We start from the raw sequence: 18392 nt of genomic DNA, 5'->3' as shown, positions 1-18392 counted from the left end.
AAACAAAAACTTGCAGAATCAAAACGTTGATTCATGCAATAATTTTGAGGAACTGTGTTGTAATTTAGCATCTGTAAGTTATTTTCTTCTCTCTCGTTTTAATCTGTAAACTATTAGACTAAGGAGCTTGGAAAGAAAAGCGTCTGGACTTCTTTAAGTTTCTTGAAGACGTTTCATCTCTCATCCCAGATGCTTCTTCAGTTCTAAGAGCAACTGGTGTAAAGTCCCAGGTGGGCGTGTCCCGTAAGAGGGTCATGGGCCCCCAAGTTATTCCTACAACATAACTTATATCTCTAAAGAAAAGCATACTTAATTATAGGCACGCATTAATTTTTAGATGACTTCAGGCACAAGTCAAAGGCTACACAGACTGCTGTTCTAGCCCACTGCCGCCAGGTGATGATAATTTAACATTAACTGAGTGTTATGCGCAGTTCATGAGCAGCAGTGAAGCTCGCGAGCAAAAAAGGCACGAGTTGATGAAATCCACTCCTAACCATAATTTTACTTTTTATTTTTTATTGCATTTTCTTTTCTTTATATAAACAACAGCCAACCAAAAAACACAGCTCTTTACTGTATTAGAAATTAAATATTTAATTTTATCATCTGAGCTGATCTACTCATTATTCACTGACTATGAGGATCTTTCACCTCAGACAAAATAATATTAATTATTATTATTATTGTTATTATCAGTAAAATATTCTCCACATATTCTCAGCCTTGTGAATATTCTGGCATAAGGATCCAAATTATAGCTGAGGTGCGGAAATAAGAAGGATCTGTGTGGAGGGTGTGTTTCCCTTTAAACGCTCCTGTGAGCAGCAGAGATCAGCAGACGTTGGAGGGGACGGTTGGCCTCGGCAGCTCGGACAGCCGTGCAGGATGGACCGATAAACAGCTCTGTTCAGGTACCGAGTTCATTATCCTTTATTTTATTTTTGTAGTGGAAAACAAATGGAGGTGAAACACCGAGAGCAGCGTGTCGTCGGTTCGTTCGGCTCCTTTGCACACCCAGTTTTGACAGCTGAGCGCATCATCATCATCCTCAACATCATCTGCACGTTTTCAGCCGCCAAGCTTGGTATCATCTCCAATCCTGTGTTATGTTTCCAACGCTAACCCGATTATTTAATTTGAGGTGGATTTTTTTTTACATTGCTTTTCTTGTAGTGAAAATGTTTATCACCTTCGGCGGGGCTGTGGTTGGCTCGACATATGGTCCGTGTTCAACAGGGTCATTTTTCTGAGTGAGGAATTGAGATCAGGTTATTTAAAGGTTAATATTTCACCCCGCAGTGATGTGGCCTGTTCAAACCACCCTTAGTTTGCACCTACGCCTATTTAAATCGACAGACTTTATAAAAACTAAATGAAAAATAATAATCCCATTAATTTGGGAAACAGCGGCTCCAGTGTGTGCTGCTGTTCCCCGGCTATAATTTCTCCTTCGAGCCGTGAGTGTTGGCTATAATATAAAGCTGAATTATTCAAAGGATGACAGAATACATTTTTGCATCCTGTGCTATAAAAAGTTAATAGGATTTCTGCTTGAATGGCCTTCAAATTATTTTATATATTTTTTTCATCCCCTAGTTCAAGATTAGATTCGGTTATTTTACTCAAAATGTGAAATTTACTGCTAATTTGTTAGATTTAGTGGAATTAGTCCAGATGTTTCCCTCAGTTAAGCTAACTACCTGCTGGCCCAGATATGATATGGCCCAGACTTCACACTGCTCTAAACACTTCATTTCAGACAGTCATTTCCTGCTCTTGGGTCTTTGATGTCAAAGAGAGCAGATGTCGCTAATATGGTAATCTTGGACACAGAAGCCCCACCCACCCACTCACCGGTCAACCTTTCTATTTATGAGCGGCAGCCAATAAAAAGAAGGGTAGCTTAAAGCAGTGGTTTTGAATCTCAGGAGTGAGTCCCAGTGGTGGAGCACAGAGGAGTGATTAAAGATTAATTTGAGCTTTGATGCTCATTTAGCAGTTCCTGTTCCCTTATGTGGCAAATAAACTAGAAATGTAGACCCACTGTGGGAACTATTACATCCATAGCACCAAAGAGAAGCTGTGCTACCCCTGTGAAAAATGTCAGGCTTCATACTATCACTGTGTTCTCTTGTCTGCATCGGGTATTCTTCATGTTCTAAGAGAAGGTGAGACAGAGTTGGAATTGGACTGGTACCTTCACTGATTTTGCCTATTGATTAACTTAGACCTCAGCAGATCTCACGAGAGCAAAACTATCCTCCAAAATCATTTGTCCAGTTCTTGCTGGATCTGCAGCCTAGTGTTCCCATCCGCTCCTGCTCACAACTGGTTTGGTGTTTGGGGATTTAAATTCCCCCTAAAAGTTATCAATGAGGCTCCCGGTCTCATTGTTACCTCTGTGAACTGTGCTTTGCATTAACATCTAGGCCCATCGGGTGTTACACATAGGAGGCATTATACACAGCCTAAACAAGCCTGTGGAGTCTTATTTGAGCCAATCTATGATATATTTAATCATACAGAAGGCTGTACATCAAATTAAAAATGCTGTTTTTCAGGAGTGGTTGCTCTTATTTTTATTTTTATTTTTTTAAAGCCTGGAAAGCACATTTGAATGCTGCGTGCTCTGCAGTTGCCTCTGTTGGGTTTCTTGCAGTCTGTAGGGAGTCCTTTTGATGATTAGCTCCCAGCTGTAGTTTGACTCATTGATTTGTGAGTCTAGTTCTCACTTGATGTTGTGTCTTTAGATGTTTGCCGCCTTGCTGGGGATTGAGAGAGCTTTAAGGCTTAGAAGAACGACTATGAGAAGAAAATGGGTTTTTCTCAAATGTTTATACTTCATCTGTTAACCTTTCGTCTTTTGTAGGATTGTCTTTATCCCACTGAAATCACGCTTGTTTCCCGATTCCCTCCTGTGTAGATTTTTTTGCCATGGAAATGGATATGATACCGAAATTCTCCTCAAAAGATGAGGAAATCGACTTCTGGAAGACTCTTTCCTTCAAGTACAAGAAAAGGTCTGTACAATACACACTGTGCAGGCTCTGTTTCTCCTTCAGTAACATCAGTGCCTCAGCACATTTAGTTAAATAATAATGCAGGTATAGTTTTGTATTTTTTACTCTTAATCAACAAATCTCATGAAAAGATTATCTGGTGAAGTCCAGCGTAGTTTTCCCATCTTCTTCCTCTGCTAATTCAGCGTTTGGGGCTTTAACTTCTCTTTGGTCAAGAGTTACTTGTGGTAGAAGATGCATTGACAGGAGGAAAAAATGCACAAACTTAATCTTTTAACTGTAGGTACATTTGGTTATTGTGCACCTTGATGCTCAAGTACCACTGTGTCTTTCATGCACATTGAACCTGATAAAACTCAGGTGAGCCAAGCTTTTATATGGTACCTGGGGAAATTGAAAAATCCTCCTCAGAGGCGACCAAAGCATAAAGTATTCAACTCCTCGTGCACAGCATTGAAATGAAGGTTAATGGGAAGTAAAAGCTCAAATGTGCCACTGTTCCTCCCAGTAATCGGTAAGATATGCAATACATCCTTCATTTCAGAGGTATTGTCATTCAAAACTGGAACATGTGAGCTAAAATGAAAGCATTATTTTTATTCCAGTACAGTATACATTTGTTACTGCTTTAAATAAAGATCCCCTTATGTGACTTCTGCTTTAGGTTGGAGGTTGTTTTGATCTTGCTTCTTTATATAACAAAGCTGCATTGTGCAGTTCAGTGATGTTTTAGACTATGGTGTTTTTGCCCATCCTTGTTTCAACATGACAACTCCCCTGTACACAAAGCAGGCACCATAAAGTAACCATATCTCCCCAGTATTTCAAACCTACCCAACATCTTTGAGATCACCAGCATGGTGATGCTGTACAGTAAAATGTATATAATTCATAATTCTTTAACATTTTAAAATGACAAACTTAATTGGTAATACAACACATGTTTAGCTAATATGATTGATTAGAGTTTTATTGTTAAAAGTAAAACAATGAGCATTAAACTTCAGTTTGCAGTTGATTAGCACTGGTTATTTTATCTTTATACATACACCTTTATATCTCAGAAGGCAGAACAGGTCGTCTACCAGTCAGTAGGTCAGGGGTTTGATCCCCGGCTCCTCTAGTCTGTGTTTTGAAGGATCTCTGGGCAAGGGACTGAACCCCGAGTTACCCCTGACACATCCATCAGAGTGTGAGTGTGTTAAAATTAGGCTGAGAGCACTTAAGTATAGAAAAAAGCTTTTGTATAAACGTGCGTGTGATTGTGTCAAGTGTAATGCAGTCATTAGCTGAAGTCCTACTACTTCTTACTGGTGCTGCAACCTTTAACCTATGTAAATGATCTCTGTGCAGCTACTTCTGAACTGAGAGACGTCTTTGTTAGCGACATTTGAATCACAAGATCTGATGGTAACCAGTCCGCTCTTTGTGTCTGTGGGAGAAATGCTTTATCTGCTATCTGTCAGTCTTAGACTTTCAATTAGCAGCCGCTGTTGGCATCTCCGGTGACACTTGTGAGACAAGCAGTGAAATCTTCCTTCTCAGTTTCTTCCCACAGCGGCAGCTCATATTTCACATTAAACATAAAAGGCTCCCACGTCTCTTTGTCCCATCTTTGAATGATTTTTCTGTGCAGATTCTCACTGTTGTTCATTCATCGTGTAAAGATTGCTGCATTTGTATGAAACCTATTTCTGTGCTCTATACGCCGCTTGATTAAGATCAGCTGATTGAAATGTCAACAATAGGTGCTACAGGAAACAAGCTCAGGCCTACGCCTGATTATGTAAGACAATGGGCTTCCTTCAGAGTGGAGGCCATGTTTATTGGGGTCATATAAGTGAAGGACAGTTCCCAGTTTGTGTCTCTGAGGTACAGAGGTACATTGTGAACAGCTACACAGAATAATACAAAGCCCAGCAGTGCTGTCCTGTGCGCTAAGTAGCAAAGCAATATCATGATTCTTCACCACTGTACAGCGATAACAGAGGACCTCGGGTTTGAACTTTGAATGAGCAAAACAATATGACATGAGTGTGTTTGGCCCACAAAGGGTTCCCTTGTCATGCTGTCTGGTTTTGAATGTAGGGAAAGAGGAGGCACCAGTGTGCAAATGTGTGACAGCCAACCTTTTCAGAGCGAAACCAGTTCAAAGCCCGGCCTGGCTCGACATTACCGCGGTGGCTTTGAAAACAAATGGATGCCTTGGCTCGGTGCCACCCCGAGCACTTCAGCTCCCATGATGCCATTTTTAGACAGCTGTGTGTGTGTGTGTGTGTGTCCGTGTATCAGTCTCTCAGTGACCACATCAGCAGACACTTACATAATCAGCACTTTGCGGTAAAGCTGGTCCAGGATCATGTGGCTCGTTGTATGTTTCGAAGGTTACGTTGGAGAGTCAGAGACGCACTTCTTGGTTAAAACACAAATTTCAGTTTGACCTCACTGCCAGCATGTCAGCTGGCACAATAGTGTCAGCTGTTTTTACTAGACAAGATCGACTGCAGCGGCCTGTAAAGCTGTAAAGATGGTAAATCATTGACTGTTTCATAACAGACTGTTACAGACTCGCAAGGTATGGTAAGAAGTTAGCAACAGCTTCAACAGTGACGTCAATTCCAAGCATACCAGGGTTTGTTTCGTTGGCATTTGTGGATTCTTCTTGTCCGACCTGCTGTTTAAAGATTGACTATATTAAAAACATCCTCAACTTCTTGTAACAACCCTTAAGCTATTTGGTGACAATCTTTGCATTTTTCCCGCACAATCGAGGACCATGTCACAAAGAGAAGGTGATAACTAAGTGACTCAGAGATCATCAAGAACATTTCAGATCCATGGCCTGAAAGCTCTTCAGATCTTAATCTGATTGAGCGTCTCTGGTAAATTATGTTGTGTTAGATTACATCAAAAATTGACTTGACAAGCAAGAATTTCTGTACTCTGTTGAAAAATCATGTTCCATCAGGAGCAATCTGTGCAGTTTCCATCCAGATGATGGATGGGCTTCAGTCTTGCTCTCAACCCTTGTCTCATAAACATAAAGACGAGTAAAAACTGGCCCAGTTAAAAAGTCTTGAAGACAAAAGCTGAATCTGAGATTTCAGAAAAGGAGCAAAGTACAGGGAATAAATCAGTTTTTATAGTGACGCTGTAGTTCGGGTGTGTGGATGTGGGGTAAAGCGGTCACTATTTGCAGAAGTAAATTTTGCACAAAAGCAACTGTTAGTCTTTAAATATTAATTCCTTAGTTAATATTTTATAGCAGTTCATCTCTTAGGAGAAATTAAAGGGTTAAAACCCTTAAAAACACCCCCTTTACAAAGTAGGTGACACAAATTGCATTCGAGTTTGGGGAATTGTATCTGGGTCAGATCTCGAGCGCCCAGAGGAGATGCAACGGCGATAAAAATAAAACCATATCCAGCTGTAAAGTTTGATGAATGCATCCACCAGCCGTGTCTCCCAGGCTTGCACGTCTACCTCTTTCTGTCTCGACTTGTCGTCTAATGGCTTTCTGTGTGTCTGCCCACAGCTGTGAGGAGGCTCAGGAGGAGCTGCTGGAGTTTCAGGAGGGGAGCAGGGAGCTGGAGGCTGAGCTGGAAGCACAGCTTGGCCAGGCCGAGCATCGAATGAAGGACCTGCAGTCTGAGAACAACAGACTCAAGAATGAGGCTGAAACTCTCAAGGTAACTGCTGCAGTCTGTGGAAAGCTGACCATAGACTCTATAAAAGATGGACATGACTTCCATCATAGATATTTTGAGGCATCATAATGTGATTTTTTACTAATTAGTGGGTGGCATTGTATGGGCTACATCCATTATTTGGTGTCAAACTAAAGCCCCGGGGGCCTAATCTGGCACAGCAGTGTTTTGTTTTTTTTGGTTTGCAATCTGTAAGCTTTGGTGCAGTGCTCCCAATTTTGTTCCACCAACCCATCAGGAAATGCACAATTTCCCCTTGTAATCATGTCCAATGTGACCGACCACACTTCAGCAATATATACATGACACCACGTAATTAATATCTATATGGAGTAACCGCTTTATCTGATAGGTCGTTGTGCTCACCGTGAGGCCTGCATGCTAGAATACATTATTTTAAGTTTGCGCACTTTGGCAAACCGTCCTACTGTTTGTAGTTTATGGACATTTCCGCTGTCGCACAATAATTCTAGCATAAATTCCAATAGGTAGGACAGTTTGGCACTGAATTTCGTGTTGTGCGCATGTGCAGAAACAACAGGTAGGATGGATTCCCAGAACACCTGGTAGTTTAGCATAGCTTAGCATGCTAAAAGCTAGCTATAACCAGCACCTCTAAGCCTCTCTAATGACCTTTTTCTTAATCTAGTTAATTTACCTAAACCATAAATTGTCATGTTCTAAGTTAATTTAGTCATCCTGAATGTTTTTAACATGTTTTTGATGGGTTAGATTTAAGAGCTGAGAATCAGGTGATCAACATGTCAGTGCCACCATGTGGTCAGGAAAAATCCTTGTCAGCTTTTGGTGCCATTTTCTGGCATTTTACGAACAAGCTGATTTTAATTGGTTAATTAAAAGCCTGATAGAATAATTGCTACTGAGCCATAATGGCTTATTTTAACAATCTAACTGTATCTCATTAAGCTTCTCAGATTTATGTGGTGAACCTAAAGAAGACCTTCACTGTGACTTTCTCTCTCACTCTGCATTTATGATGAGGCCAGCATTATGTATATATGTTTCTAATATTAACAAGACATTAGGCGAGTGTCTTCACACGTATCCTTGAAATAAATATGAGGGCTTTTTTCGTCGCCATCTATCATCTGCTGCCCTTGAGTGTAGTCTCCTGGGAGTGAAGAGAAGTGGGCCTGTAACAGCTGCTGCTCCTGTAGAAGCGATGTCTTGCAGAATAAATGTTTATTGGCTGCCTTCTCAAAGAACAACACCTCTTATTTTTGTGGCCCTGCCTTTGTTGGATTTCTAGCTGTAACGTTATCCTGTAGTTTACTGGCCTCCATGAAAACTGAGTACAGTCCTGGAGATGAGATGTTTTAAAGTGCAATCTAAATGGTAATCTCGCTGCAGTGGGAATCTGAGGTATATCCTTCCAATCTCACCACCTGTTCTGCCCTAATCTGGCTGTATACTGATGCAGCTGATCTGTGCCACTCTCATAAATAATGCATCGGATTGTGTCTCGCTGTTATTCTCGCTCCATAATTACCAAATCCAAGTGGCTCATTTCTGAGTCCGTGTTTCAAGCCGGGTGAGTCGAGCCACCTGCAGGGAAAACATGTTTGTGCCAAGGTGTCTGACAGGTTTCACTTTCAGCAGCGCTGACTTCACACCTTTGATTTGGAGGAAATGCAGCACTGGTGAGATGTTGGCGCAACACTGGGGCATGTCTCATGGTTCTAATTTTACTACACACACACCATAGCTTTGTATCTTAACAAAGCTTTAAAGGAAAAATTTCTGAAACAGGATGTAGGAATTTGAATTTTTCCTAAAACATAAAAAGGACACAAAACAGCACCCTTATAAAATAACACGGGTACAAAGAAAATGGCCTAGGACTGACTAACAAACCACAAAGATAAACAGCACAAAACTAACTGAATAAAGTTGTGAATATTTATCGTAGACTGTAAGAAAAGATGTCAGTTGCATGTTGGAGTTTGAAGCAGTTTCGAGCGTGAGAGCACACGCTCAATGGCTAAAAACCTTTAATGGACAAGTCAACAAACATATCCTGGATAATCCTCCTCTCGCCTTCCGTCCATCCATTTCCTACAGATTATCTCAAAGCAAATTGGTCCTGGGTGAGGGGCCAAGTACGTTTTTTATAAATGCACATTTATCAAACTCTTTATGGTGAACTAAAAGCATTCATAATGCATCACATCTCAGAAAATATACTAACGTTCTGAAAACGTTTGATTAAGAAAGTAGTCCTTTACAGATGTTCATGAAACACAACCTAATCTTAAGTGTTATTTTCTGATTTGTGAGTAATATTCTCGTGCTGTGTTTGTGCATGTAGACTGCTGCACAAATCAGAGCTTCAGATTTATCTCAGCGTTTGTGCTTTTAAACTCTGTTAATTGGACCTGCTGAACGAGAGGACTGTCTGGCCTTTCTGCGGCTGGCTGCAGCTCAGTCATTTATCAGCAGATGTAGGTCAGACACGCAGACAGGCCCGGTGGTGTTTATCATGCCAATTGTCTCAGAGCTGGTGGATAAATGGGTCACACTGCTGCTTTTTTTTTTTTTTTTTTTTTTTTTTAAATGGAAAGGGAAAATGAATGGAGCACTGAAAAATGTATGGCAGCGTGCTTTGGGAGCTGTTCAATCATGTGTTTAAATGCATGCAGTCAGATGTTCAGTACATGTTGTATGCCCTCCTCCTCAGGAGAAGCTGGAGCAGCAGTACTCTCAGAGCTACAAGCAGATCTCCATGCTGGAGGACGACCTCGGCCAAACGCGCAGCATCAAGGAGCAGCTTCACAAATACGTCAGAGAGCTCGAGCAGTCCAACGATGATCTGGAAAGAGCCAAAAGGTCTGTTTGGACTCTTAATACTTACTAAATAAAATAAAACAGTCTGAAAGTTTCCTTTGTGCTGTGTGAACCATTTGACCATGTTTGTGGTGTTTATGCACCTTTAATGAAAATATTGGACAAACAATACAGATCACTGTGCATTTACATGCACTACTAGACCACCCAGTCATGTGCGCTTCAGTTTTGATGAGCAAGAGTCAAAGCAGTAATCTATCTCTGGTACAGCTTGCTAACATCGTTTTTCTAACTCCACCCTCTTCTCCAAATGTGGTAACTACAGCTAAAAAAACAAAACAAAATAAAACAAAAATCACAACAACAACAATAATATGGTGGTATTCTGAAAGTTAAGTCATATCGTGATAGTTACATCCATCTTTTGTGTACAGTATATGATGATAATATATCACATCTAACAGTAAAGGGTGAAGCTGCAAAGAGCAGAGCAGTTCAGCATAGCCAAGAAAATGACTCTTTCAGCGCCAGCCCCCAGTGGCCTTTGGAGGAACTGCAGCTGTAGCTACTTCACATTGGCTTCATTTGTTTTCAGCCTCTGAAAGTTTCAACTTGATTTTTAGGTTTTAGCTTTGTTGCTGTGATCATGTAGAATATTCAGCATAATAAACAAATGACGCTACCTTAAGTAAGTGCAAACACACTTCTGTTTCTTGCCTACTTTGTGATGTTGGTTACATTTTTATAAAAATTTGCAAGAGATAAAATTCTAGGATCTCATTGCAATTAACAAATGGCTTCAAGTCAGTTGATTGCTGGACAAAGCTGGATTAAAATCAATAGATAAGCCTCAGATATTGATTACTTACTCATTATAATTCATGCACTAGTGTCTGCAGAGAACATGCCTCTGAGGTTATTTGCACATAATTACTGAAGTCGTTTTTTTTTTTGTTTTTTTTTCCTTTTTAAAAATATTTCTTCTAGAGCAACTATCGTGTCTCTTGAGAACTTCGAGCAGCGTCTGAACCAGGCCATTGAGAGGAATGCCTTCCTGGAGAGCGAGCTGGATGAGAAGGAGTCGCTGCTGGTCTCGGTGCAAAGATTAAAGGATGAAGCCAGAGGTGATTACTCACTCATGAACTCGAGCTCATTAATGTGCAGCTGCTGCAGTCTTTCTCCTCTGAAGGTTAAAATCTGGGTTTTCCTATATATATTTGTTACAATTATCTTTTCTTTTTTTAAAAAAAAAAAGATTTACGGCAGGAGCTCGCCGTGCGAGAGAGGCAGGCAGACGTAACCAGGATGTCCGCTCCGAGTTCACCCACACAGGATAACGTGAAGATGGACACGGCTGTGCAGGCCTCCCTCTCCCTGCCGGCTACCCCACTGAGCAAAGGTCTGGACAACGCCTTTGCCAACCAAACAGGTAGCTGCACAACGTCTTTCCCCTCAACATGCAAGTACAGACATGTAGCTCTTTATTTAAATGTTGTGCTGCGCGTATATTTGCATGCAGAAAATTTATTTCTGTAATGACCCAGCTGTATAATCAGTTCTTGTGCAGTTAAAGTGCAGCAAAGACCCCATGAAAACCTTTTAATATATTTTGGCTCAATTATAAAAATATAGCAGATTAACAGTTGATTTTAATGTCTTTAATGTAATAAATATTCATAAATAAGTGTCTGAAATCTGCCAAGAGGTTATTAAACAGGGGGAACTAATTGCTTAAACAGAATAATGATTTTGAACTCTGTAAAAGATTTAATAAAATAAAAATTGGAGGAATAAATTGGTTTCTTTACTTTTTTCTAACTAGTGCTATCAAATGGCTATGGCAGCAACTCACCTCTGACCCCCTCGGCCAGAATATCAGCCCTCAACATTGTCAGTGATTTGCTCCGGAAAGTTGGGGTGAGTCTTTCCTCCTCCCTGTTTCTGGTTCTCATTTCCACCTCTGGCGTCATGTCGGAAGTCCTCTATCTTTCCTCTTCATCTTTTGTGTCCTCACAGGCTCTCGAGTCGAAGCTCGCCGCCTGCAGGAACTTTGCCAAAGACCAGAAAGCTCGGAAGACGTTCGCTCTCGACAACAGCAACGCGCTGAATGCAAACTACTCCCAAGCGCTCCATACGTCATATTTTGATAAAGCGTGAGTGAAAGCACATTCAGTCTGTAGTTTTATTGCCCATTACTGTCACATGTAAGTGTGGACAGCATGGTTGTATTGTTGCGTGAATAAGGACGAGTATCTGAGATGGTGTGCATTTGTTTTTTCCCCCCCAGCAGGACTGAGATGGTCATATTCCCTGCATTAATTTGGGGTAATTGTAGCTCCTTCACCTGTTATGCAAGTGTGTAGAGGGCCATGCATGCTGCCGCTGCTCCTTAACAAGCCTCTTTTCCCATCTCATAGAAATAAGTGTGGGCTGGATAACCATTTAGTGGTGGTGGCGTGGTGCTGCTGAAATAATCTCTCAACTCTAAAGTGACCTGATTCATGTTTTTCTTGTCTATACTAGTATAAAGTGTTTGTTTTCAGCTCCAGATCTAACCAGTAATGCTATTAACAAAGTCCGTTTTTGCCATACCTTTTTATTTGTTTTAATTTATGGCTGGAAGTCCCTCAGGAGATGATTCACGAGAGAATCTTCAGTCGGATTGGATTTATTTAGGGTGCTAACACCTCCCACATGGATGTGTACATATTTATGAATTTAATTTACAACAAACATAAAATGAAAACCAACGTCCTGATGAAGTTGGGAAATATAGCCACAAGTGGCTCAAGAACCTTATTAGTAAGCACTACCTAATATGAGTATATAATAACACCTGCTAACAGGATCCAGGTGTTGGTTTATTGTTGTATATGATGACAACGGTTTTGTTCAGCTTGAATTTTTTTTGCTCTTCATGCTTATGTTGCCAACAGATCCTTACTGTGGGGACTGGCAGCCAGAGGAAGTGTAGTGTTTCTGCTGTGCGAGAGAAATATAAATAGGCAGAGTATGTGTGCACAACAAGGGCATTGTCTGGGTGACTTCAGAGCAGGGAGGTCTTATGAAGAGTACAGTCACATTCAGCTATGTCTGGCCATTTATTAAGAAAAAATGACTTTATACTTCAATAAATGAAGTTCCAAGAAATCACCAGAGCTGCAATAAAAGTAATTTTGTTTCAAGATCTATTTAAAAATGACAAGTAAAAAGTGTCAGGTGGTATAATTGACAATACATCGTAGTTAGGGTTGTAGACTTATTTTTTTTATTTTTTGGCCTAATTCAGACAGATTTTTGTAACTTTATTCACACTGTTCATGGAAAAACTTTGTAACACTGAGAAATGTGCTTTTCCGTCGGCACAGGAATTTGGATACACAGAAACACCAGTTCGATACCAGTAAAGAAAACTTCCACACAATGCCCAGCCCAGTCTTGAAAATGTAGTTTCACTGGCACTCCTCCAAAGCTCATATTTCTGTGCTTTTCAAACTCCTACCACACAGAGGATGCCTTTCATGCCCCAACTGTGACCCACAAAAGAACGCGGTGAAACCAGTTGGATTACTCTGGGTGACTCTCCTGCTTCCTTCCCAGTTTCTGCGTTAAACTTTTATTTTTAGCGGCACATGCCTGTGTTTGCTAATATTGCCTCATGTCTGCTATGCAGCTGTTGTCCTGTGTGAGATGAAGGGCGTTTGATAATGAGGACAGAGCCACCTCCCGCTGTGCCGGTCGGTGCTTCGACCTGTGTTGGCAGTTTTTGATAAAGTAAAACCGACCAAAGCTTTGAAGCTATCTGATCTCATTTTCCCTTATGTATCTACAATACAGTAGATAAATTTTTACTTGAATACAGTAGTTTAGTAAGTATATACTTAAGTCTCTACTAGAGCAGAAAATAATTTGTCTTTATTTTATACAGAGTATTGATGCAGCGTGTCTGTTCATTCTGTCTCAAACAAGCTTTTATTTCTTTATTTATTTGACATCTTCTCCCTTTGGGGCCACCATAACTTTGAGCCAATTTTCTTCTAATTGTGTGCATCTTAAAAACAGCTGTTGAGGGAAAGTATAGGTGGATGGGTATATAATAGGTAGATGTAGAGAAATCGTAATCATGTGTTTTAGAGCCACATTAAATATTTGTACTGGGCTGAGAGATACTATTATTATTTTTTACATTTCTACCAAATTTATATCTTTGTATTTATGTTAGTTGTAGCTCCTGGCATAGAAAGTGTGCCAGCTGACATATGTCATGAATTTAGCTGTTTTTATCCATTTTTAAGTGAAAGCTAAAAACCTTTTCAGCCAGCCAGGTGGTCCTTTGATTATTGATGATTATTACTTTTATGTTTATGATTGAGAACATACAGATTATTGGACACATTTATATCGACTATCTCAGCTGCTTTTAAAAACATATATTTGATCTATCTTTATTTATTTTCATGACTGATCATTTTTATTATATCCGATTCCTGGCTTTCATAATCTGGCACCAATGGGCTTCCATACTGACCACCTTGTTTGCATTCAAATTAAACGGCTTTAACTGTGTGGAGGCTTTGATTGGTGGCTGGTAACGGGTGGATTCGTGTATCTGCTTCCGGGACCTTTTGTTTCAAAAGTTTGTTTTCTCGCAGCAGGACCGTGAACGGACTCGAAGCTGGTACCCGGATGGCCATCACCGCTCCTCCCGCCGCCTCCTCCCACGGTTTAGTGCCCCTGGCTTTGTGATGCCAACATGAAACACAACAGGAAGAGAAGGCGCAAAAAGAGGGATCACGAAAGGCTAATACTGTAAAACTTACTGTTACTGTGGCTCATCTCCTCGTCTTCCCGCGCTGCCTCTCTGTCTGTCTGTCCTCACTTGTGCTTCGTTTGCTGTAAATTAGTCTGTATATGATGTGTTACTGTATCCACTGTTTGCTCACAAAGACTGTTAAAGCACCCCTCTGCTTTTTTTTTTTTACCTCAAGGATCTCCCCTGACATGTGAAGTGGTTTCTAAGAATGGCATATCATCTGGAAAGGGAAATCTTATGCAGTTAGTCTTGGAAATTATGATGAGTTGCTTTTTTGTTTTTAAATCTAAGCAGCCTCTTCACTGATCTTTAACTTAAATTACTTCAGTTAAACCACTGCTGAACCCTCTAATTATAAAAATCAGCAGGTTTATTGGATGCGGATGTCCTAAATAACTCTGCCATGTGGCCTGTGACTCCACCAATTATTGAGGTTTCCAAGAGCCTTTCCAGGTAGTGATTTTTGGGTGATTCTGGCTTTTGGCGCCATCCTCGTGCGCTTGTATTTGACTTCTTATTTAGTTCCACAGAGTCGGGAGTTTTTCAGTGAGCCAAACACACCATGTAACTTCTGAACCGTGTGACATGACGTGTACAGTATTGGTCATATTGATCGTTATTGACAGGCAGCCAGTTAAAGTAGTGCTGTCATAGTGTTCGGACCAGTTAACCAGCATTCTTACAGCCTGTAGTCGAAACGTTTTATCCACATTTTGTTCTTTGAATTGATGCACAAACCTTTCTCAGTTGCAAGTGAAGCACTTTGACCTTGTTTTGTTTTTTGTTGTTGGGTTTTTGTTTTTTGTTTTTTTCATTAGAGTGCAATATTGCCTGTTTGTGGGTTTAATTTATTTTTAATTTCTTTTATAGCATGTTTCAATAAAAGATGTAATTATACCACACTGATTTTGTTTTACTTGGTTCTTGAAGTTATTCTCAAGGCAAAGACTACTTTTCATTCTCTTCTCAAATATTAATGTTTGCTGTTTTTCTGTTGTATCAGTTTAGAAATTAGAATACGGTGAGCTTTTCATATTAGTGTTGTTTTGGTATTCCAGAAAAATAACAAGAAAACTGAAGATGTTATTTAAATCAGATTTGACTGAATCTATAAGTAAATGGTAATGGCCTGTATTTATAAAGCGCTTTACATATCCAGTCATCCACCCATTCACACACTGGTGATGGCAGCTACATTGTAGCCACAGCCACCTTGGGGCGCACTGACAGAGGCGAGGCTGCCGGACACTGGCGCCACCGGGCCCTCTGACCACCACCAGTAGGCAACGGGTGAAGTGTCTCGCTCAAGGACACAACGACCGAGACTGTCCAAGCCGGGGCTCGAACCGGCAACCTTCCGATTACAAGGCGAACTCCCAACTCTTGAGCCACGATCGCCCCGTCGTCAGGAAAAACACCCATACCCAGTTCTCAGATGTGTTGATGCTGTCAAATTATATTTTTATGTCAGTCTAAAAAGACTGTAGAAGACTTGAAAACTGGAAATTATTTCTGTGGATTAAAAAAAAAAAAAAAAAAAAAATTTAATTGTTCCACTACTAGAAATATTCTAAGAAGATTCTTACATATATCTATACTAATGAACTTCAGATACAAGATACAAGTAACCACAGTGATGTCACCTATTGGTTTCATAGCCACGCCCTGAATCTTACCCTGCTTTATTCTACTAGTACATGCCTGTGCTACAATAGTGATTTGGTCCATCTCTGCTTAATCTCTCAGGGAAAAGGTTTTAAAAAATGAATAAATAAGAAATAGGTTGTAGATTTTTTTTTTTTATGCTGAAAATGTTTCATTTTGGCCTCTTGCTATGTGGCTGACAGGCAACGTGATGGCTTTATAATATAAGAACCATTTAGTGTTTTTATTATTCAACTTATGTGGCTGAAACTTAATTTTCATGTCATGAAATTAAAATTCTACAATGCTTTTAAAATGTGTGACATGTGCGTAAAGGCTAAAAATAGGTCCTTTTAGCTGGTTACTAGGTTGTTCTTAGGAAACATGATGACATAACATCTGATGTAGATAAGAACCTTCAGGGTGCTATAGCGTACCAAGTTTGGTAGTGCAACTCCACATCGTGTAAGAGGAGTTCATGGACAAATAAGGCCTGTGTGTTTGCATCTACCTGTGGACAGCTGTGGCTTAGCAGGTAGGGTGGGTTGTCTGCTAGTTAGAAGGTCATTGGTTCAAACCCCCCAGGCTGTGTGTTAAAGTGTTCTTGAATAGCAGAACTCTGTGTAACAAAATGCAATCGGCTTGTTAAAAAGTTTTTAGACTAGAAAACACAGGTAAAGTTTGGCCACACAGGTTTTGCACCACATGACATTCCTAACAACCTTCCTAACTAGCTAGTTAGGAATGTCATGTATCCTACCGGTCTTGAACTGGGGCTCTTTGCATGCAAGGCAACTATTTTAACCACTACACCAGGGGAAAGCCCTGCATGTACCCTAATACAATAAGAATTCACACTAGTGACTGAAATTCAGAACACTGATGACTATCATCACAGTGAGTATTAGACTTGTATGCAGTAGAGGTGGGCGGATCGATCCAAATATCGATAGTATCGATACCAACACTAAAACCAAGTTTCAAAACACATGAAAAGCTGAAAGGTGTTTTTTGTTGTGTTAACTAATTATTGTGGAAAGTAATAATCACAGTGACATAGTGGTGATTAAAATGTGTTCAGAATTTGAAACTTGAGAATTCATCTCATAAGTCATGGCACGCTACTCTCCCCCAGTTAGCTGCCTGAATAACTTATAATTATTGGTACTGATATCGGCAATACTGGCCCTGTATTTGCTTGGTATTGGATCAATACCAAAATTTGTAGTGTGGCACAGTGACAATGAAGGAAAGTGTGTTCAAATAGCATCAATTAACACACAAATTTAGTTTTTTTATTTCTATATGATAATTCTTCATAATTAAACAATAAGAACAAGTAGTCTGATGTCCTGTAATCATTATGAAGCTATAATTTGAAATACAATAACACATTATGTTTTTGTACAAAGTATCAACATCGGATCGGTAACGTCCATACCACCCTGAATTTGACTTGGTGTCTGATCAGAAAGGAAATCGGTGGTATTGCACATTACAATCTCAGAGGAGATGCCGCCTGCTGGTCAAGGGATTTCTGCATAGGCAGACCCATCCATGTTTTGTATTTACAGTCTGTGGTTATACTGCATCTGTTATTTTCTATTGTTAACTATCATAATTGCTGATGTACACAAGCGAAAGATACCCTGCTGGATCCCGGGAGGAGACACAAATCCCTTGGCGGGTTGCATCTGGCATAAAAAAATCTGCCAAACCAAATATGCGGCGCTACCTGCTGTGTTGATCCCTTGTGAATAACGGAAAAACTGAAAGTAGCTTTCTTTATTTTAGAGTGGAGAAAAGCAAACAAGCACATTTTCTCATGTACTGAACTTAAGCACAATTTTTGAAACCTTTACTTGAGAATTTAAAATTTTGTACTTCTTTACGGTAGAATGCTGGACTCGCTCTAAATGGCCTTTTCTCTCTATCTACAATGTTTAGTTATTAGTTACAGATTACAGATCTTATATTTGAGTGAATAATTATTTCATGTCACACTGATAGTGAATTTAAAACCTTTATTTTGACAGATCAGCATCAGTTATTACTTTCTAGCATCCATCAGACTGAATACATCCCAACACTAAGGAGTCTGATTTTCCTGCTTCATTGAGCAAAAACTGAAGGCCGAGCTGATGTTTGTTGTACGGCATTAGCGTCTGTGCTTTGATTTTTAATCCTGATTAAACTAAGCTCACACCAATAAAATAAACATGAAAACCTCTGTGGCGTGCATTTTAAATAAATGATCTTTAACAATGTATATCACAAATAATTTATAGTTAAAGAGATTTTCATTCATATAGTCCATTAGGTTGCAGTCAACTCTGCCCCCTGCTGGAAAAACACGGAAGTACAAGAAAGATGCTGTTTAAGGTCCTTTACTGGGCGTCT

The 18392-nt window shown here is 40.0% G+C and overlaps 1 protein-coding gene across 4 annotated transcripts; it reads left to right on the top strand.

The window, feature by feature from the left end:
* Window positions 1-806: 806 nt before the first annotated feature.
* Window positions 807-15265, top strand: ndel1a (nudE neurodevelopment protein 1-like 1a). 4 transcript variants are annotated; one of them, XM_005725769.1, is made up of 10 exons: window positions 807-914; window positions 2927-3023; window positions 6559-6712; window positions 9429-9577; window positions 10523-10659; window positions 10791-10964; window positions 11358-11452; window positions 11552-11688; window positions 11826-11860; window positions 14188-14256. In XM_005725769.1, the coding sequence occupies exons 2-10, from the start codon at window positions 2938-2940 to the stop codon at window positions 14196-14198; spliced, it is 978 nt and encodes a 325-aa protein (XP_005725826.1). In that variant the 5' UTR covers window positions 807-914; window positions 2927-2937; the 3' UTR covers window positions 14199-14256. The 4 variants fall into 4 exon arrangements, with proteins under 4 accessions (XP_005725826.1, XP_005725827.1, XP_005725825.1 ...); XM_005725770.1 differs by having other exon boundaries at window positions 14191-14250; XM_005725768.2 differs by lacking the exon at window positions 11826-11860 and having other exon boundaries at window positions 14191-15265.
* Window positions 15266-18392: the final 3127 nt, after the last annotated feature.

The sequence above is a fragment of the Pundamilia nyererei genome, unplaced genomic scaffold, assembly GCF_000239375.1.
Source record: "Pundamilia nyererei isolate P.nyererei 1_Seehausen unplaced genomic scaffold, PunNye1.0 scaffold00017, whole genome shotgun sequence".
Taxonomy (NCBI): Eukaryota; Metazoa; Chordata; class Actinopteri; order Cichliformes; family Cichlidae; genus Pundamilia; species Pundamilia nyererei.
This window is presented reverse-complemented; position numbering and strand designations above follow the sequence as displayed.

Coding starts and splice junctions, on each gene's coding strand:
- ndel1a (XM_005725767.2), top strand. CDS start 2,938: ATGGAAATGGATATGATACCGAAATTCTCCTCAAAAGATGAGGAAATC. Junction 10,660..10,790: donor ATTAAAGGATGAAGCCAGAG/GTGATTACTCAC, acceptor AAAAAAAAAAAG/ATTTACGGCAGGAGCTCGCC. Junction 11,453..11,551: donor ATTTGCTCCGGAAAGTTGGG/GTGAGTCTTTCC, acceptor GTGTCCTCACAG/GCTCTCGAGTCGAAGCTCGC.